The following is a 17660-nucleotide window of genomic DNA, read 5'->3' as shown; positions in this document are numbered from 1 at the left end:
CAAAGATACAGTGCCTATTTTAAATAACAGGTTGTTTTGAGCAATATGAGTGAACATAAAAATAGGAAAAGGTTAATTAAAACATATTTATTTTGATGCAGTTTTTAAAAATCCATGTATATTTTTTTTTCCATTTTGCGAGCTTTTCATGAACTTTGTAATGACCCAACCTGTAAAACAGTGCCCTGTTTTATCTGTAGATGAAGTTGTCCAGGTGATGGATCCTGAAGTGTATCAGATAATAGTTATCTGATTCTGAGAAAAGTCACCTGTGAAAATTATCCGCTCATGGCCGGGCATACCCTCTCGGTAATTAATACATGTGAAATATCTGAGTTACCATCTCAGTGGGATCATTTTAAATAGCACTTTCCGGCTGTGAGCTATTATAGTTCTCGAGAAGATCAGTAGAACTTTTGCCTGGCAGCCAAATTTAAGAAAAGGGTCAAAAAAACATTGTATTTGTCATCTTCATAAAATAAATTGATAGAAAGTTTTACATTCTGTTCCAGCTTGAAGTGATTGGGTCTGTGATCCCTCTTGGTCTAATTAATTTTAACAACGAAAATGTATATATTATACATTTCAAATTTTATAGACACTTCTAAATCAGTTCCACTAGGTTGCACTGCCTTTTGTTTGCAGTGTCTCAGGCCTCCTCCGCCCTTGTCTTCATTTCCCTAGTGCCCCCTTCCACTGCATTGTTAGCTCCCACCCGGGATGTGATACATTTCCCACTGAGATTATGCTACAGTTATTTGGGATCTCTCTGTGTGCATCCTAAATATTTATGTATGAGCTTTCTGAAAGCAGGGGCAGTTTCCTGGCCATGTTTGTATCCACAGTGCTTAACTCAGCGTACAACACTAGCTCAATAAATCCCTTTTGGATTAATTGACTGGATATTCTTCCAGTTTCTGCCTTTCTGTGTTACCCGTGCAGGTCAGAAGTATAGCAACAACTACTCCTTCATGCTCCCTTTGATGCACTGAGAACAAGACTTGGACAACTGAACCATTCTGACCAGTCTTTGATTTCCCTACTTGCTCTGAGAAATGTCTTGAGTGCAGGGATATTAAAGCTCCCGTGGAGAATCCCATAACATTGGTGACAGAGATTGAAATGGGCTTGGAAAGACTCCATTGCCATCTCAGATCAAGTGAGACTAACTTGGGCTCTGTCAACCCGCTGTCCTCAGCTTTCTTTGCTTATTCTTCACCTTTAGCCTGCCTTCACTGCACCACCAGTGCACCACAGGCTGCCAGGGATCAGCAAGTGTCACCTGCCAGACGGTTGGCAGATAGAAATAACCTCAGCTGCCTTGAGAATGAATTCACAGGTAGCTTCTTCGCTTTACATTGGGAGAATTATTTTATCATCACAAACCATAATTCACCTGAGGAAATTTTTTGACGTTACTATCTAATCATAGCCACAAAGAGCAATTCAACATTGCAGGTCATAGAGGTTGTTTTTCAGAATTTAAATGCTGCTATGCTCATTTCCTCTGGTGTTGATGCCATGTAGTTTAATGAGGGAATGCTGTAGACGTAACAGCTCTTAGCAAGACCAAAAAAACAAAGATACTCCCCGTAATTTCACTTCTCCTAAGTGCATTTTTTATCCTGAAGGATGATAGGTGAAACCTTCTCTTAATAACGTGCAATGTGCATGTTTTGTACAGATATTTTAGTTATTTCATATTAAAAAGACCCCTCTGGAGTCTCAAAGAAATAGTGTCTCAGATCTTTGGATAGACAAAAGTTGTGCTTTGTTATATAAAACAGATTATTTATTCAAAAGGCAGATGAGAGAGGGAGAGAAACCTGAATGCCTACAATAGCCAGGACTAAAGTAGGACGAGCCAAGGAGCCACTAAGTCCACCCAGGCCTCCTGGGCGGTGAGGGCCCAGCTACTCAAACCATCATCGCCTGCCTTAAGCTTACTATTTTAAGTGAACATCATTTTCCTAAACACAGAGCAGCAAAACTCAGGCTCCTCCAGTACAAGGCACAAAACATCTGCACCCACTTTGGGAGCAGAAATTCCAATTTACAGAGCTTCTGCTGACAACTGAAGTGCTTTGGGACTTGTTGAGTTTCACTAAGGGACACAACACCCATGTTCTTCCAGTGTTTACAAAATCCAGGCATGGTATGATGTCCCTGAGGTTCATTAGTTTAGCACACAGAAGAAAAGGCGTGTCTTGTTGGTACCCTTACTGGAAAGAAGGAAGGAAGGAAGGAAGGAAGGAAGGAAGGGAGGAAGGAAGGAAGGAAGGAAGAAGGAAGGAAAGAAGGAAGGAAGGAAGGAAAGGAAGGAAGGAAGGAGGGAGGGAGGGAAGGAAGGAAGGAAGGAAAGAAGGAAGGAAGGAGGGAGGGAGGGATGGAGGGAGGGAGGAAAAAGGAAGGAAAGAATGGCAGGAGGGAGAAGAGAGAGAAAGAGAAAGCAAGCAAGGAAGGAGGGAGAGAGGAAGGGACACTTTGAGGAAACTCCCAGATCTGGGAGTTAAGACGTTGTTTGTTCTTATATCTGTGGATGAGGGGGCAAACAGATGGCAGTTGAGTAAGGTGGTGACATGAATCCCTCCTGCAGGGTAGAAGCAGTCATCTGACAGCTGTGATGGATTGGAAGAAATAGCCTGCCTTGAGATAAACAGGCAGTAGTGGAACAGTTAGGTTATTATGGTATCTCAAGCAAAAATAATGTGATGTTTTAAGCTACAAATGATGAATTGGAATCGTGACAGTGAAGTCCAATTAGGATCATGCTGGATCTTGAGTTCCCATTATTACAAGTCAGGATAAGGAAACGGGTCTAAACAGAGTAGGATGGTTTGGAGACGAAGTAGTGGATGGATTGATAGGAATTGATGCCATGAAGAAAATCTTCCAGCTCTCAGCTGTGTCAGTCCTACCAACCTCAACATGCAAACCTGATGAAATGGGTCTACTTACTAATGTGGGTCAGTATCCATTATTCCGGAGTCCTGGCACCAGAGAAGAGAGCTGGCCAGCGACACGAGGTGCAGATATCAACGTCCCTGGTCAACAGCATGAGAGTCCAGTGTACCCATTTCCACAGCCTGCTAACTCTTCGTGCTCACCATCATTTCTCAGCTTGCTTTTACCAAGAACCAAAGAATCCAGTGGGAAACAGCAAACATAAATCTCTCCTCAATATTGAAAAGTGGACTAACTATTACAAATGAAAGATACCATGAAAAACAAAACGTAGGTTTCAGTACACTGAGTCACAGTAGCAGAAGGATAGTTACGGATTTCTAATAGCTTCTAAGAGCTTTAGAGTCTCCATAACTCTGCTGCTTCTCGTAGCTTTGCTTATGTGTTTATACCTAGCGTGTGACATTTCAGAAACAACATGCAAGCCACTCAACTGCTGAGAAGAGGCTTAACTGAGGGATACAGCACCAGGCAGCGGCTGTGCTTGCCGACAGATACCCAAAGGTGACCGTGAGAGCTGGCCCCGTCCCTGGGAGCCATCAAGACTGACACTTTTTTTGGCTTTATCTTTTGTTCCTTTTCGTGGATGGAAGAATTTTTAAGGTTACTCTGTAGGAATCTTACATTTTATCGTCAGAGGAAAATAACATGTCCTCTTCAAAAATCTCGAAGACATGCTGAAATCACAATGTTCTGAATCTAACAATTGAAAGAGATTAATGTAAAATGGAATTTTTAGAATTTTTCTTTTCATTAATATGAAAGAACAGATGTCACACAGGCACAGTTTTGAGAGGAAAACAGTACTTCCCTCCTACCTCCGTGTAACCACACAATCGTTCATGTCAAAAATAGTAGCATTCTCAAACTTTGCTTCAAGTGGATAAACCCTAGAATTAAAAAAAAATTTTTTTTGACATAATCTCAGCAAACATTGCCTTTGGTTCTCAGAAAACAATGTGGTGTTTATTCTAACCCAAGAGTTATTCAGCAGATAAGTGCATTACCTGTGTTTGCCATATTCAGCAGTATTTCTAAAAGTCATTTTATCATTGTGTGGTTTTACCTGGAGGAATAATGTTGAATGTCAGACAGCATTTAAATAAGCAAGATTGTCACTTTTCCTAAATTGTTTTCTGAAAATCCTATTACACTGTACTTTCCCATCATAATAGATGCCTCCCTGTTACACAAGCTTTGCCACGCTCTGGTTCTGTTGCTGCTGGTTTGACTCAGAAGATGACTAAAATAAGTGATTTTTATCCCCTCATGTCGTTTGTTCTGCTTATAGGCACTGAATAGATGCTGTAATGATCAACTGGCTAACTCGCTTTCATTTGTCCTCAATCAACCCGCTGATGGGTTTAAAACAGATGCTTTGAAATGGGAATTGCAGCTTGGCTTTTATGAATTTGCACAGTAGAAAGAAAACATACTTCCAGATAACCTGTGATTCAAAGAAGGGGAAAAAAAATCTGAGCAGCTAACAAAGGAAAGTGTCAGCTGAAGTTTAAGCAAGCCATCCTAAAGTAATGTTTATGCAGCTGGGTGTTGCCAGTGCTGTGCTTCCTTGTGCCTAAAGGCCCTTCCCAGCAGACCCTTAACTTAGATGTGCTTGGGGCCAGCCGTGGACTGCAGGTGCTCTCTTGGGACTCTGTTTCTGTGACTTGGTCACAAGTCTTAAAGGAGCACGTGGTTGCTGAAAACGCTGTTTCTGCCTTTAGCATGATGCCTGAAAACCGAATACTGTAATTCCCTGAGATGTCTAACTGCTGTCCTGTTTAACACACCCCAGAGTAGAACCTCTGATGCTCTTGGACCCTCCTCAAGATCAGAACCCCCCCCCCTTCCATCTGAGCATAAGTCCTTTGCACCAGCCGGCTAGACACCATGATCTTGAGAATGAGGCAGGGAGGTGTCTGCAGGGTTGGGGATATTGTGAGCACTGTAAGGGGACGGATGGAGTCACAAAGGTCTCCATCCCATGGCTACGACTAAGGGGAGTAACATCCAGTACTTACCTGCTGACTCTTCCATTGGCTGAAGGCTACTGCAGCGTCGACTCAGCAGAAGGCCTCAGTGGATAGATCTGAAAACATAAAGTAGGAGTCCTAACCGTGAACAATGTGAAACATAGTATTGTAGATTAGAGTCGGCGGCAAACTGAAAATCCAGTGCCTTGAGTTTTATCATGGAAAATCAATTTTCCTACCTAGTCACTAAGAAAGAACAGCACCAAGGCTTTCCTTGGTTCTAACATACAGAATGCCCACACACATTCTTATAGTCTCAGCTTCACTGTCGAGTCCCTGTTGGCAATCTAGACAAGGTCCCAAGTAGCAAATGGTGTGCCTATCACATCTCCTCAGATCCCAGCTCACCATGCTCAGCCTGCCTTTGGCTCCCAAGAAGATGGCATGCTTCTGACATCCTGAGGCCTCTTCACCATGTGACCTAGTAGCCTTGCCTTCCCATCACACTGACCTTTGGATTTCCTCCCCACTGTTGTGCCTGCTCATGTGTGTGTGTGTGTGCTGTTCTTTGAATCTCTGTATCTCACTACACTCCCCAGAGACTCAAGATCCCCTGTGCCTGCCTTCTGGCACCATCTTCTCAGCTCTACAGAGCAATTGCATAAGCATTACTGAGTGTTCAGGACATCAAATTTGTAAGTGATTTGCTCACTCAGACTTGAGACAGTACCGCTAGCCTATGGATATTTAGTTCACTGAGTCTAGGAGTACTGAGTCAACAAGTGAATGAATATGTTGGGTCAAGTGCCCAAGTCTCCCAGCGGAAGCTCTCTAATCATTCTGCCTTAGTCAGAGGTGCAGTTCTGTTCATCAGAAGTCCATTGCAGTGGAAGAAGCTGATGTTGAAGAACTCAGTGACATATGGTGCCTCTGCTACTTTGCACTTGTCCTGATATACATTTTTAAGTGTTCTGATAGCAGGATTTGCCTCAAGTCCCTTGGATCAGAATTGCCAGGAGTGCAACTCATGCATACTTAGGAATCTCTTTTAATTTTCCCACAGTGGAGAAGATGAAAACTATTGTTCTAGTCTAGGGTCTCAATTGCCCAAATGACCAAGTATGGCTCTAATTTTTGACAGCTGTATTTTTAACTGTCAGTTGATGCTTTGACTGGTGTTTACTATGCAATTAGTCTCTTAGACATTAAGACCTATTACCCATTCATATCTGCAAACCTGTGCCATCTCTTTCTTGATGACTGAGTGCCTCTCTCTCTTATTCCCTGGATAATTCTGCTCATCCCTAAGGCCTGACCCACAAGCCCCTCTTTTATAGTATCTTCTGTGGTTCCTTTCTGGACTGCCTTTTTGTTTTCATAGGGACAAGTTCAGCAGATAGAACGGTAAAGCATAAAGTTCTTCTAGCACTGTGCAAGTGGCTGCTTCCTTTTGATTTTCCTAGGTGAACTCTACTCAGTTTACTGCATATCCTCTGCAAGTGCCCAGCAATACACTGTTTTGAAAGGTATTGACAAAAATATCTGCTTGAAAAAAGATAAGCATAAGATATGGCAGAAAGAAGTGGAAATTTTCTCAAATCTCTGACTTACGTAGTGGGTTACATTGAGGAATCTATGGGGAAAGAAGCACATCTGGAGGCGGATTTGCAGTAAGAAGGACTCCTCTTTGATGCTAGAGAAAGGCAAGGTGGAAATGCAGGCACAAAGCGATTAGTTGAGCATACAGTCTGGTCTGTGTGTTCTCCACCATCGTGTGTTTTATGCAACATATAACCTGTGATTAGAGTGTCTCCAAGAAGCAATACCACTGAGAAAGTGACATGCTGTGCTTGTACCCCAGCACCGTCACTCTGTAACCATGGCGATCTCTGTAAGCTCTGTAATCATTCATTATGCATCCATAAAGCAATACCTAATAATATACCCCTCTCCTAGGGTTGTGGTCAGGTTTTAGTGAAATAGTGAATGTGAAGTAGTAATGGCTTTACAAATAAGAATTTATTATTACCACTTGTATTATATTGCTGTTGATAAAGCAGCTGTATTAGACAATCTTGACGCAGCTGAAAATAAGCCATGATTTTGCACCAAGCTAGTATTGTGACTAGAGGAGAATTTCCATGTTAGAGTTACCTCCCAACTCAATCTGGAATGTATTCAGTTTTTTCCATGGGAGACTTTAGCTTTATTCTTGTTAGTAGAGGACAGTAGAATTAAATGATCACCAGATAGTTTTGAAACTGAGTGTTCTTCATTCTGTGAACTCAAATGACTTCTTGAAATTTCGCAAGCTACATGACCTGAGGCTAAAAAGAAGCTGGTGAAAGATGAAAAGTAGAACACTCTCTTATATTCACGTATTCTTCTTCAAAGGATCAAAAACCTCTCTTAAATTTCAAGTAGCAAATGGATGTGCCCGACATTTATCTGATTGTTCGTATGCACTGTGGTCAAACTGTTACTGGACCTCCATTTTCACCTTCAAGCTGGATGACTTTGGACAAGTGACTCAGCTTTTCTGTGTCACTGTTTCCTCATCAGTACTGTGAACTTATCTGAAGGTTGCTTTGCATTAATACATGCAAAGTGATTATCTCAGAGCCCCTGCATAACATCATCCCTAAAATATGAAGTATTTCTGGTTGCTTTTTTAAAAATTTGGAAAGCACAGGAGGGGACAGAGGGAGAGAGTCTCCATCCACTGGATCACTCTCTCAATGCCTGTACAGGCAGGGCGGTGCACGGCCGAAGCTACTGGAAGTCCGTGAAGGCCTCATAGGAGTCAGGGGCCCGAGTACTTGGGCCATAATTGGCTGCCTCCAACACTCACCAACAGGATGCTAGATCAAAGGCAGAGTTGCTGGGACTGGAACTGGCACTCGGATCTGGATTGTGGCTGTTTTAAGGGATGACGCAACCCGCTGCACTGCCCCTTCTGGCTTTTTATCTGTTTGGATTTTGTTTTCAGTGTGGGCTTATTTTGATACCTAGCTCAGTCCACTTCTGAGACAAGCTGAGACCCATCTATTTGGCATCTTCGTGACTCAACAGGTCCATCCCATTATTTACCACTTCCTTCATTTGATTGTTTACCCATACAGTGAGTGTCTAATGAGGACCTTAAAAAGGCTGACCTCCTCTTCATGCTAGTTGTGTAAGAACTGAAATGAAAGCTTCAGTCTGTGCTTCTTAGTTCACCCCTTGCACTCTGCCACCATGCCCTCATCTTTTATTTGAGAGCCATAATAACCAAGAGGGCTCTTTAAAATGACCCCACTAGGGAATGTTGGCCAGGCTGTCCTCTTTCCAGGAATTCTTACCTGTGGAAGCTCATAAAAATTCTATGTGAATCCTTACCTTGACACAGATCAGAAAATGAAGTGGCTATGCCACCTGTTGTGTAAAAAGCAAAAATCCCAGGGCAGTAGGCATGCCATGTATGGATGAGGCTGTAGAATCCGTCTCTTGCTTCCACCCTGCAGGCCCAGAGTCTGGACGGCAGCCTGAAGCCTTTCTAAGGTCTATACAGGCTGGGTCACTTGTATGACACCAACTAACTGTGCAAGCAGCTTAGCAGCCATTATCCTGTCCCCAGTCAAGATCCCCTTGCTTATTCAGGAAGTTGCCATGCTCTGTGTCTGATAAAGTTGAAGTGAGCCATCAGCTTATTTTCAGTCATTTATGCGAATTCTCAACTGCCAGCTCCTAAGGTCAACTGAAAAGCCTGGTGGTCAACAAAGCAAAGTTCATTAGACTTTTTATAAAGATGGTGCTCCCTCTCCCAAAAGAGCCTGACTCTGAGAGAACTCCTAAGAATTCTTTGAAAAATGAATCAAAAGTTTATTTTGGTGCAAAATGAAATTGAAAAGTATATGTGGTTTTCTCATAATTTATATTCTCCGTGTATAAGTTGTATAATAGGAGACTTGGGGCAGGGTATTCACGGGTCCTTGATTGGGTGAATTTCAAAGGGCACTCAAGGTCGGAAGTCGCTGGAGTGGCAGCCCTTTGCTGGCACAGTGAGGGGTGGGTCTCGCTGCTGAGGACCTCTGAGCCTGCGCTGTCACAGCCAAGCATCTTATCCGAATCTCACTTAATGAAGGGCCAGACATTAGTGAATTCGAGTCCTGCTTGTGAGTTAAATAATAAGATAATGTAGATGTTTGTCTTAGAATCTGTCTCTATAAATATATCTGTCTGTCCATCTACCTACTTACCTATCTATTCATCTGTCCTTCCGTCTATGTATGTATCTTTCTATCCATCTATCCTTCCATTCATCCATCCAGTCTGTCTCTACCTTTCATTCTTCTCCCGTTTTATTTTTAAATGGTAAACTTCAACTACTCCATGACATAACATCAAGAAATACAACCAGTCTCTCCAAAATCATTATATTGTACACATACGATACACTGATTGAACTGGAGACCATTATGCTCAGTAAAATAAGCCAATCCCAAAAGGACAGATATCATATGTTCTCTCTGATATAAGGTAACTTTCATACAAAATACAAGATCAATAGACGTGTAGTTAAAATGTGTTTATAAGTGTATATTTATCTAGAGAAACTGTATAATGGAGACTAGCAAACTGAGAAGTGAAGTATGCATCTCTATTCCCAAAATAAAAGATGGACTCCCAATAAAACTGTAAATATATATTGACAAAAGCATGCTGGGCTTTCTACCATAGTCTGTACCTAAAATGTCATGATGTAAGAATAATATACTTGCGACTGTTGTTTAGGGACAATTCTTACGTAATAATATAGGGAAAACAGTTGGAGGGCAGGCTTCATGCACAGGGTGGAAAGGAAGATCCTTGAGCCTATGGAACTGTATCATGAAAAACACAAGATACACTGTCAGAGGAAAGGACATTTTCCTTAACTGTTGTAAATTTTTGAAACAGAAGTCTCAGGGCTACTTCTAAGGGATTATAAAACTCAGCATGGATACTGCAGTGATATTTTTTTGGAAGTTCTGGCAGATCCAAGGTCATCGAGGAAGGCTAGAGTTTCAAACAAACCTAATTTCATATTCCTAACTCTTGGCCCCTTGAGAGCTGAGATACACAGAGTTCTATGGTTCATTTATAAAATGCTGAAATTAAAGATGAACCCATGACTTTCACAGATGGCTACTATCAGACATTGACATCCAAATTGTTTTCAAGTACAATTGATTCTAAAAAATCACCATGGGAGAGCGTACCCCTTCCTGCCCAGTGGCTGTGTTGTCTTGTCCACAGTGGGTCTAAACATTGTTTTCTGTGAATATATTGTGACCTCTTATTCCTTTGCTATGAACATTTTGTATTAGAGTTCTTTTGAGATACAAAAAGATAGACTCCATAGATAGATAGATGCAGGGAAATTTATTATAAGATTTAGCTCAAACAATGATTACAGCTGGGAAATTCTGTGACAGGTTGTCTGCAGCCTGAAGACCCAGGAATGTCCATAGCTAGTTCAGTCAATGGGCTTCAAAACCATAAGAGGCAAAAAAAGTCAATCTCAGCTGGAGGCAAAGAGCCTGAGAGGCAACAAGGATGCTGTAGGTGGAAGCCATGGAATCCAAAGCCAGCAGCCGATGACCTAAACCCGAGTCCTGTGTGTCAAGCAGACCCTGGAGCCAGTCCTGGTGTGTACCCACACTGAGGCTGGGTGCTTCGGCCTTGTCTGCTAGCACTCACATGCCAATCTCATTTCAAATCAGCCTCACAGACACACCAAAACGATACATTTCTGAGTTTCTAGGAATTCCTTAACCCACTCAAGTTGAAGCAGTAAACTTAACCATCACACATTTAACGGGTAAATTCTAAAGAAACCAGGATGTGCGTATTCCAATGTATAATGCAAAGGGAGAGCATATGCATACCTGAGTTTTGATTTTTTTCTTTAAAGTGACTTTTTTCTATAAAATTACTTTGTAAAGTCAAGCTCTTCAGACAGTAGTGAAGATAATTGTTTAAGGCACTAGTAAAACTCTTAGATGAATATAAGCCTCATGCATGTATTAATCTTATACCAGCTCACTCTGCATTAGCTGCTAGGGCTGAAATTTGGATGCCAAAGTGTTCTCAGGGCCATTTTTGATTTGGGCGTAAGACAGCCTTCAGTGATGATGGTTTCATGTTACAACCAAGCTATGTCAGAACTTTGCAATCTATACATCTCATGGGAACCAAGTCAGTCTTAACAACTCAAATTAGAATTATCCTATTGTGTCGTAGCAATGACCAGAATGTCTTTCAAATATGAAGAACTTACTCATTATCTGCCCTGGAATTAAGAAAATGAACAGGAGTAAGTGTCCTTCATGCTCAGCACCGATGTGCGTGGTGATTGAAAACATTCCTGTCTGTGGCTGGGCAGACAGGTGAGGTCATAGCAGGTGACAATGGACAGGGATTAGTAAGCAGTACAGTTGCTCCCCTGCTCCACACCCGACACAGCCATTCCCTGTAGTCTTGTCATACCCCCAGCATCTCCGTGAGGCTGTCAATTGGGAAGACCCCGTGAGCTGCAATTCTAGAAGGACTGGCCTTCCGCTGCTTCTCCTGAAAAGACCACTGTGTCATCTAGCCGAGAATATGAAAAAGGAGATTCAAAGGTCACTGCTTCTACTTAGCCAACCCCTTGAACTCCTAAAAGAAAAGCTGAAGGAGTTTGGATCTCAGGCATTGAACAAACTTTAACATAAACAAATGCTTTGATTTTTCAGTAAGTAGCTGTTTGAATCTTTTCCATCTGGAAGGACTCTCAAGATACTCCTTGAGGGCCATGTCTTGTCAGGGCCGTGTAACAGGTGCATGCATTGTTGCAGTGTACATGTTGCAGGCATAAACACACATGCAACATGAGCTCAAGGCTTCATGGGTCGCCATGTTATAATCAGTCACTGTTTGCCCACTCATAGACTCGGGACTCGTACACTCATAGACTCAACAGGTGGAAGTAGAGAAGGTCGTGGGGGTGCTCCTTTGGCCACCTCCAACAATACCTAACTCTGTAAGAAGAACTCCTCACCGTCTTACTCTTTCTCCTCTGCTTTCCTCAGCAACTGTTTGTTTAAAATAAATCTTTTTTAAAAACCTGGCTTTTTAGCTGATTTATCTTGAATGTTTAATTTTTAAATCCTGTATTTCAAAGGACCTGAGCCTCACTTTCCTCTGTGCTTGGACGTAAGCCTCTCCCATGTTAGAGAATCGTGTTGCAGGCCTGAAGACTTAGAAGAAAGGGCCGGAAGGAACAAGAGGTGCTGTATGAGTCTGTCGTGGCGAGCAGGTCCTACTTGATTTTTCCCATAATCGACAACTGGCCATTATAAAGTACGGTTTCTGTTGACCCATCACTTTCCCCTCCAGATAATACTAGTTTGTTTTTCCAGAAAAGAGAAACCACAGTCACTCTTTAGTAAAACAAAAGATCAAGTGAAAGTGTAAGATTGTATTGAGTAAATTGTAATACACCAGTTACCGCTCACGAATATGAATGGTTTCAAGGAAAAGAGCCGCCTTGTGCCTGAAATAAAAATAAACTATGTTTTTAATATATGTTGTATATATAATTAGTTATTTAAATGTCTTGTCAACTAAGCCCACTATTAAAATTATATTTGTAACAGTAGTAATTTTAGACTAATAAAAGCTATTGAACCCCCATAATTAAAGGAAATACTCGTTATAAAACAATTTTATTACAGATTATAATCTCAGTATATTTTCACCTGGTGAAGTAAAATTTGGTAGCAAATATCGTTAAAAATACTAGAATATATTGATGTTAACTTCAGATAAGAATGGATAGACTGGTGTGCATGCTGAATGCTGGTGTGATTCCAAGATGATCCACATGTTTTTTACAAATTGAAATGTTCATATTACCTTGACTAATTTAGATTTTTTCGGGCATTAATCTAAGAAAATCACCAGCAGGAAATGCTGGAGATAGGCCAGCTAATAATTAACAGCTTCATATTTTTCAGCAACATAATTTTCTCTACTAGTTGAACAATTTTTGTAGATTCAAGATTTATAATCTCATTTAGATAACATTTAACATTGCCACAAAGATTCATTATTTGTGAAACTGTATTTTGTGACTACTATTGTATTCTTTTAAATCATGCTGTTATTTTGCTCGCACTGCTGTACCTGAAGAACACCCGGGGCTTAGGGGCATGGCTCCTGGAAGGCATACACATGCAGCCGCTGGTTCTTACTGTTCTGCAGGTTCTAGTTATAGAGCAGTGCACACTGGGTAACACACAGTTTCCCTGTTGTAATTCTCAGGCAGATGTCTGCTGTCATTGCCTGGCGAGGCTGCAATTTGGGGAGGAACAGTGTGCAAATGACAGAAAATCAACAAGTAGCGAAAAAGCATGGCAAGTATGAGTTGGCGATAAGGTCTCTGTTGAAAATTAAAATAGGAGATCTGACAGCTAGCATCTGGAAAGGCAGCTTGGGCTGACTCAGAAGATCCTAGCTGCGTTTAGCACATTTATGGTGACACGTGAATGGCAAGAGGGATTATCCATGCAGGGATGTGGGGAAGAATGTTCCAGAATGAGGCAATAGGCCTTCCAGGGAACAGCACACAGCAGAGTGTGCAAGTCACTGGAACGTCAATGCTAAATCATGCAACATCTGTGCCACAAGGGCAGGGCTTCTCGAGGCAGGAGAGAACAAGTGGATCCCAGTAAGGAAGGAAGCCACCAGGAGGAGAGTTTTGAAGAAATGTAAGAAGGGAACTGAGTGCACCAAATGAGAGGAGAACTATGAAGGAGATGGGAATGGAGAGGGAGTGGGGGTCAGGAAGGAAGAGAGGGATATTGTTTGTGTACCAGATCACCCCAGAACGTAACAGTTCGGTTCCAGGTGTCAGGCATCCAGGAGCCCTGGAGGGGAGCAGATCTGGCCCAGGGCCTCTCATGAGCTCAGCCAAAGCCATGAAGTGGGGCTGAGGGGCCACTTCCAGGATGGCACACTCGCACGATGGTGTCTCTTCACCACTGTGTCGTCCCTGGGGCTGCGTGAGAGTGTCCCTGCTATGACAACGAGCCTCCCTCCCCACTAGTGAGAGCTTAGAGGAAACCACAGATCTCGTCTCATGTCACTCACCCCATATTCTGAGGGTCATAAATGAGCCACCAAGTTCAGCTCACTCCTAGGGAGAGAAGGAGAGAGAGAGTGTGTGGTTTAGGGACAGTGTGATGTGTATACTGTATATATGCTGGGTTGGGGTGGTGGGTCTGTGGAGGTGGGTATCTGAGTGGCTTGTGGAAGGTATGATGTGTGTGTGTGGCATGTATGAGTATGTGGCTGGTGTGTGGGGAGTTGGAAATTGTGATGCGTGGTTCTGTGTAGAGGGCAGGGTATGTGTGTGGTATAGGGTGTTCTGTGTGATGTGTGTGTGCGTAGTGTGTAGGTTTGTGGGGTGTAGCAGGACAGACGTGGAATTCCCAGGTGCTTCTCACCCTTGGCTGCTCCTCAGAAATTGCTGCTCCAAGCCTCAAGCTTTTCTCTGTGGCCACGTTTCCTAACCAACCTCTAACTTTTGAGAACACATGCCCACGGGTCGTCTGTATTTCTGCTACAGCAGTTCTGCAATGTTCCAGCCAGTTTGCTGTGGGTGATACTGTGTCCTGGATAGATTTATGGTAGCTCTATCAAGTGCAGCAGCACCTGTGGGTTACCACTGTAAATCAAGATAGAAGATTTGGAGATATGGGTCAAGTGCAGTGAGAAACTCACTGGGATGTGACTCGCAGAGGGAGCCAGTCTGGGAAGGTGGAGTAACCGAGAGATTTAGGTCCATGCGTGATTTGAATTAGGATTCACTCATTAATGAGTTAATGAGAAAGGTGAAGAGGACACGGGTGCCTCTGAGCTGCTGTGGAGCCTGATTTCTTTTTCAGCCTTTCACTTCTTGTCACATGTTAAATTTAGTGTTCAGATTTTGAGTATTCCCTCCCCTCCCCAACTTTTTTTGTATGCATTAGAAAAGAGTAAAAAATCCCTTCATTATTATTACCATGATTCAAAGTTGTTGCAGTCAAAAATGCACAAGTTTCTCTTTACTGTTCAGATCTTAGAGAAGATTATTTTCCAGCAGACTGTATGAATATCACTTGTATTTCAAAACATCTACAAGCCTCTGATTTCAAATCAGGATTTAGCAATGACAAGTTCATGTTTCGTTTTACTCTTTATTTTGAATACTTAGAAGAATAAACATAAATCCTTGGTCATGAGGATTCTAAAATTTACTTTCAAATACTGGGATAGATACTCATTTCTTTTTAATATGCTTGTTACACCTTAGAAGCAGGACAGGCAGTTGAAACCAAGGGCGGGGTAGCACTGGGGAGCCCAACAGGCTGCCTGATGTGAGTTCTGACTACTCTGCCTCGGGTGCTGCCTCCTGCTGGTGCACAGCTGCCAGGCAGTGGGTGAAGGCTGGGGGGTTGGTCCCTGCCTTCCGCATGGCACACCCAGGCTAGGCTCTGGGCTCGTGTGTCGGCCTGGCCCGGCTGGCCATTGTGGACCTTTGGGAAGTTAGCCAATTAGAGGCAACATCACTCTCTCTCTGCCTTTCCAGTAAAACAAAAATAAAGTTAAAGCACCAGCTATTTTACTATAAAAAGATAACATTCTGGTGACACAACAAATGAATGATTATTGGAAATGTAACAGCTATCCCCTAATAGATTAGTAAGTCACTTGGTGAACGTTGCTCAACTAATCAAAAATTCATAGAACACTTGTTGATTAATAAGCACTTCCTGTTTTATTACAAGATGAATATGTATTTCAATATTCCTAGTATTTAAAATCAGTCCAAATCCATATCTTTTGAGTTCCTTGTGTGTACCCCTGAGTGTCTTTTGTATACTTAAAATACTCATAATAAGGCAAATATTTGCATAAAAAGACAAAAAATAGTAGAGGCATGAAAGGAAATTTGGGCAAAAGGTTTCTGAGAAGGGCTAGATAATGCATTGTTGGGAATGGTTTTGTCTCTAAGTGTGTCACAAGCACTCAACATCCATATTTATATTATTAACGCCCTTACCTAGCAAGGAATTAAGGAAATTTCAGGAATAAATGTCTGTATTATGACACAGCAACTGAAGCCAAATTTCATCTGGCTGAAGTGTAGTGAGAGTTTGTTAAACAAATAGGCTGGAAGTGCGGTTTATCCTACAGATGGCTTAAGTGTCAGGATCCGCAGCAGTGGTGCTTGGTCTGGCTGGGTTGGAGGAGCTTTAAAAAGGCTTTCCTGCCAAGGAAAACACAGAATTCTTCCATATGTGTTTCCTTTTCATACATGGTTCTAAACAAAAAGCCAGAATGACCATTTCAAAAACATTTTCAAATGGCCTTTTTTTAAAAAAAAATTAATTACGTTGTATAGTGTGACACAGTTTTATAGGTACTGGGATCCCCCCCCACCCCTCCCCAGACCCTCCCCCCGTGGCGGACTCCTCCACCTTGTTGCATTACCACAGTTCAAGCCTTTTACATGTACAGTGCTCACGACCTTTTCTAAAATTAGTCTCATTCTATAAACATATAAACACCTAAAACATCATTTGTCTTAACAATAGAACTGTGCCTGTTGACCTGGGAGACTTCTGTGTGGGCGGCTGCCCACCCACTTTGGCTCATTCCACAGTCACTTCAGCAATAGCATTATCCAGCTGCCACTTTCGCCTCGGCTAGAATGGGACCTTGAACCATTGCGTTGTTTTGTTGATGCAGCCTGCACGGTGGCCGCACTCGGGTCTCCCCACTCCCCATGCTGATTCAGAGAAAATCAAGTCACAATTCCTCTGCTGACTCATCAGATTTTTACAGCACACTTTTAACAGGTTGCCACAGATGTTCTAGAATGTTCAGGACGTGCTCTAGAACTTCTGCCTGCCCTAACTTAATGCTTCCTTCGGATGTTCCTGCTCCAATAAGGAAAACAACATAAGAGGAGAAAAACTGGAGGTCGTCCAAAAGCTCTTCTGTGTATCTTTTGCAGGAGTCCTTTGGAACCTGTCATCGTGCGATGCACTGAAAATGCCAATCATCCAGGACGCCCTGGCGGTGTTGACCAACGCGGTGATTATCCCCCACTCGGGCTGGGAAAATTCGCCTCTTCAGGAGGATCGGAAAATACAGCTGCATTCATCGCAGGTGCTGCGCAATGCCACTGGGTGCCTAAGGTCAGTCAGGGCCCGGAGGCCCTTCTCCTGCCGTGTCCTCTTGGTGGCATCAAGCATGCCCTGTCTGGAGCATGTGACTTGAGCTGCTGTTTTGATAGATTGTGCAGTGCTGAACATTGAAGTGGCACTGGGTGTCAGAAGCTGACCAAAACACCTTTCCAACCAGGCTGGGTGAAGTATGGCCATCTTCCTCTACTCTGCACTTAAGCTAGGGTTTGATTTTTTTTTTAAAGATTCATTTATTTTTCTTGTAAAATCAGATATACAAAGAGGAGGAGAGATAGAATGGAAGATCTTCCATCTGCTGATTCGCTGTCCAAGTGGCTGCAACAGCCAGAGCTGAGCCAATCTGAAGCCAGGAGCCAGGAGCTTCTTCTGGGTCTCCCATGCTGGTACTGGGTGATTAGGTTTTGGGCCGTCCTCAACTGCTTTCCCAGGCCACAAGCAGGAAGCTGGATGGGAAGTAGAGCAGCCA

At 42.6% G+C, this 17660-nt stretch overlaps 1 protein-coding gene across 5 annotated transcripts in view; it reads left to right on the top strand.

Annotated features, from left to right (window-relative positions):
- The window catches only part of CTNND2 (catenin delta 2), a 661272-nt gene that overhangs the window by 509935 nt on the left and 133677 nt on the right, over window positions 1–17660 (top strand). For all 5 annotated transcript variants that reach the window (XM_040977415.1, XM_040977414.1, XM_040977418.1 and 2 more), the window contains one exon: window positions 17002–17185. In XM_040977415.1, the coding sequence (XP_040833349.1) occupies window positions 17002–17185 (184 nt within the window). The remainder of the gene's footprint in view (window positions 1–17001; window positions 17186–17660) is intronic.

Source organism: Ochotona curzoniae, unplaced genomic scaffold, assembly GCF_017591425.1.
Source record: "Ochotona curzoniae isolate NIBS_2020 unplaced genomic scaffold, NIBS_Ocur_1.0 contig_2754, whole genome shotgun sequence".
In the NCBI taxonomy this organism is placed as follows: Eukaryota; Metazoa; Chordata; class Mammalia; order Lagomorpha; family Ochotonidae; genus Ochotona; species Ochotona curzoniae.
The sequence above is the reverse complement of the archived record's forward strand: the minus strand, read 5'-3'. Positions and strand labels throughout refer to the sequence as shown.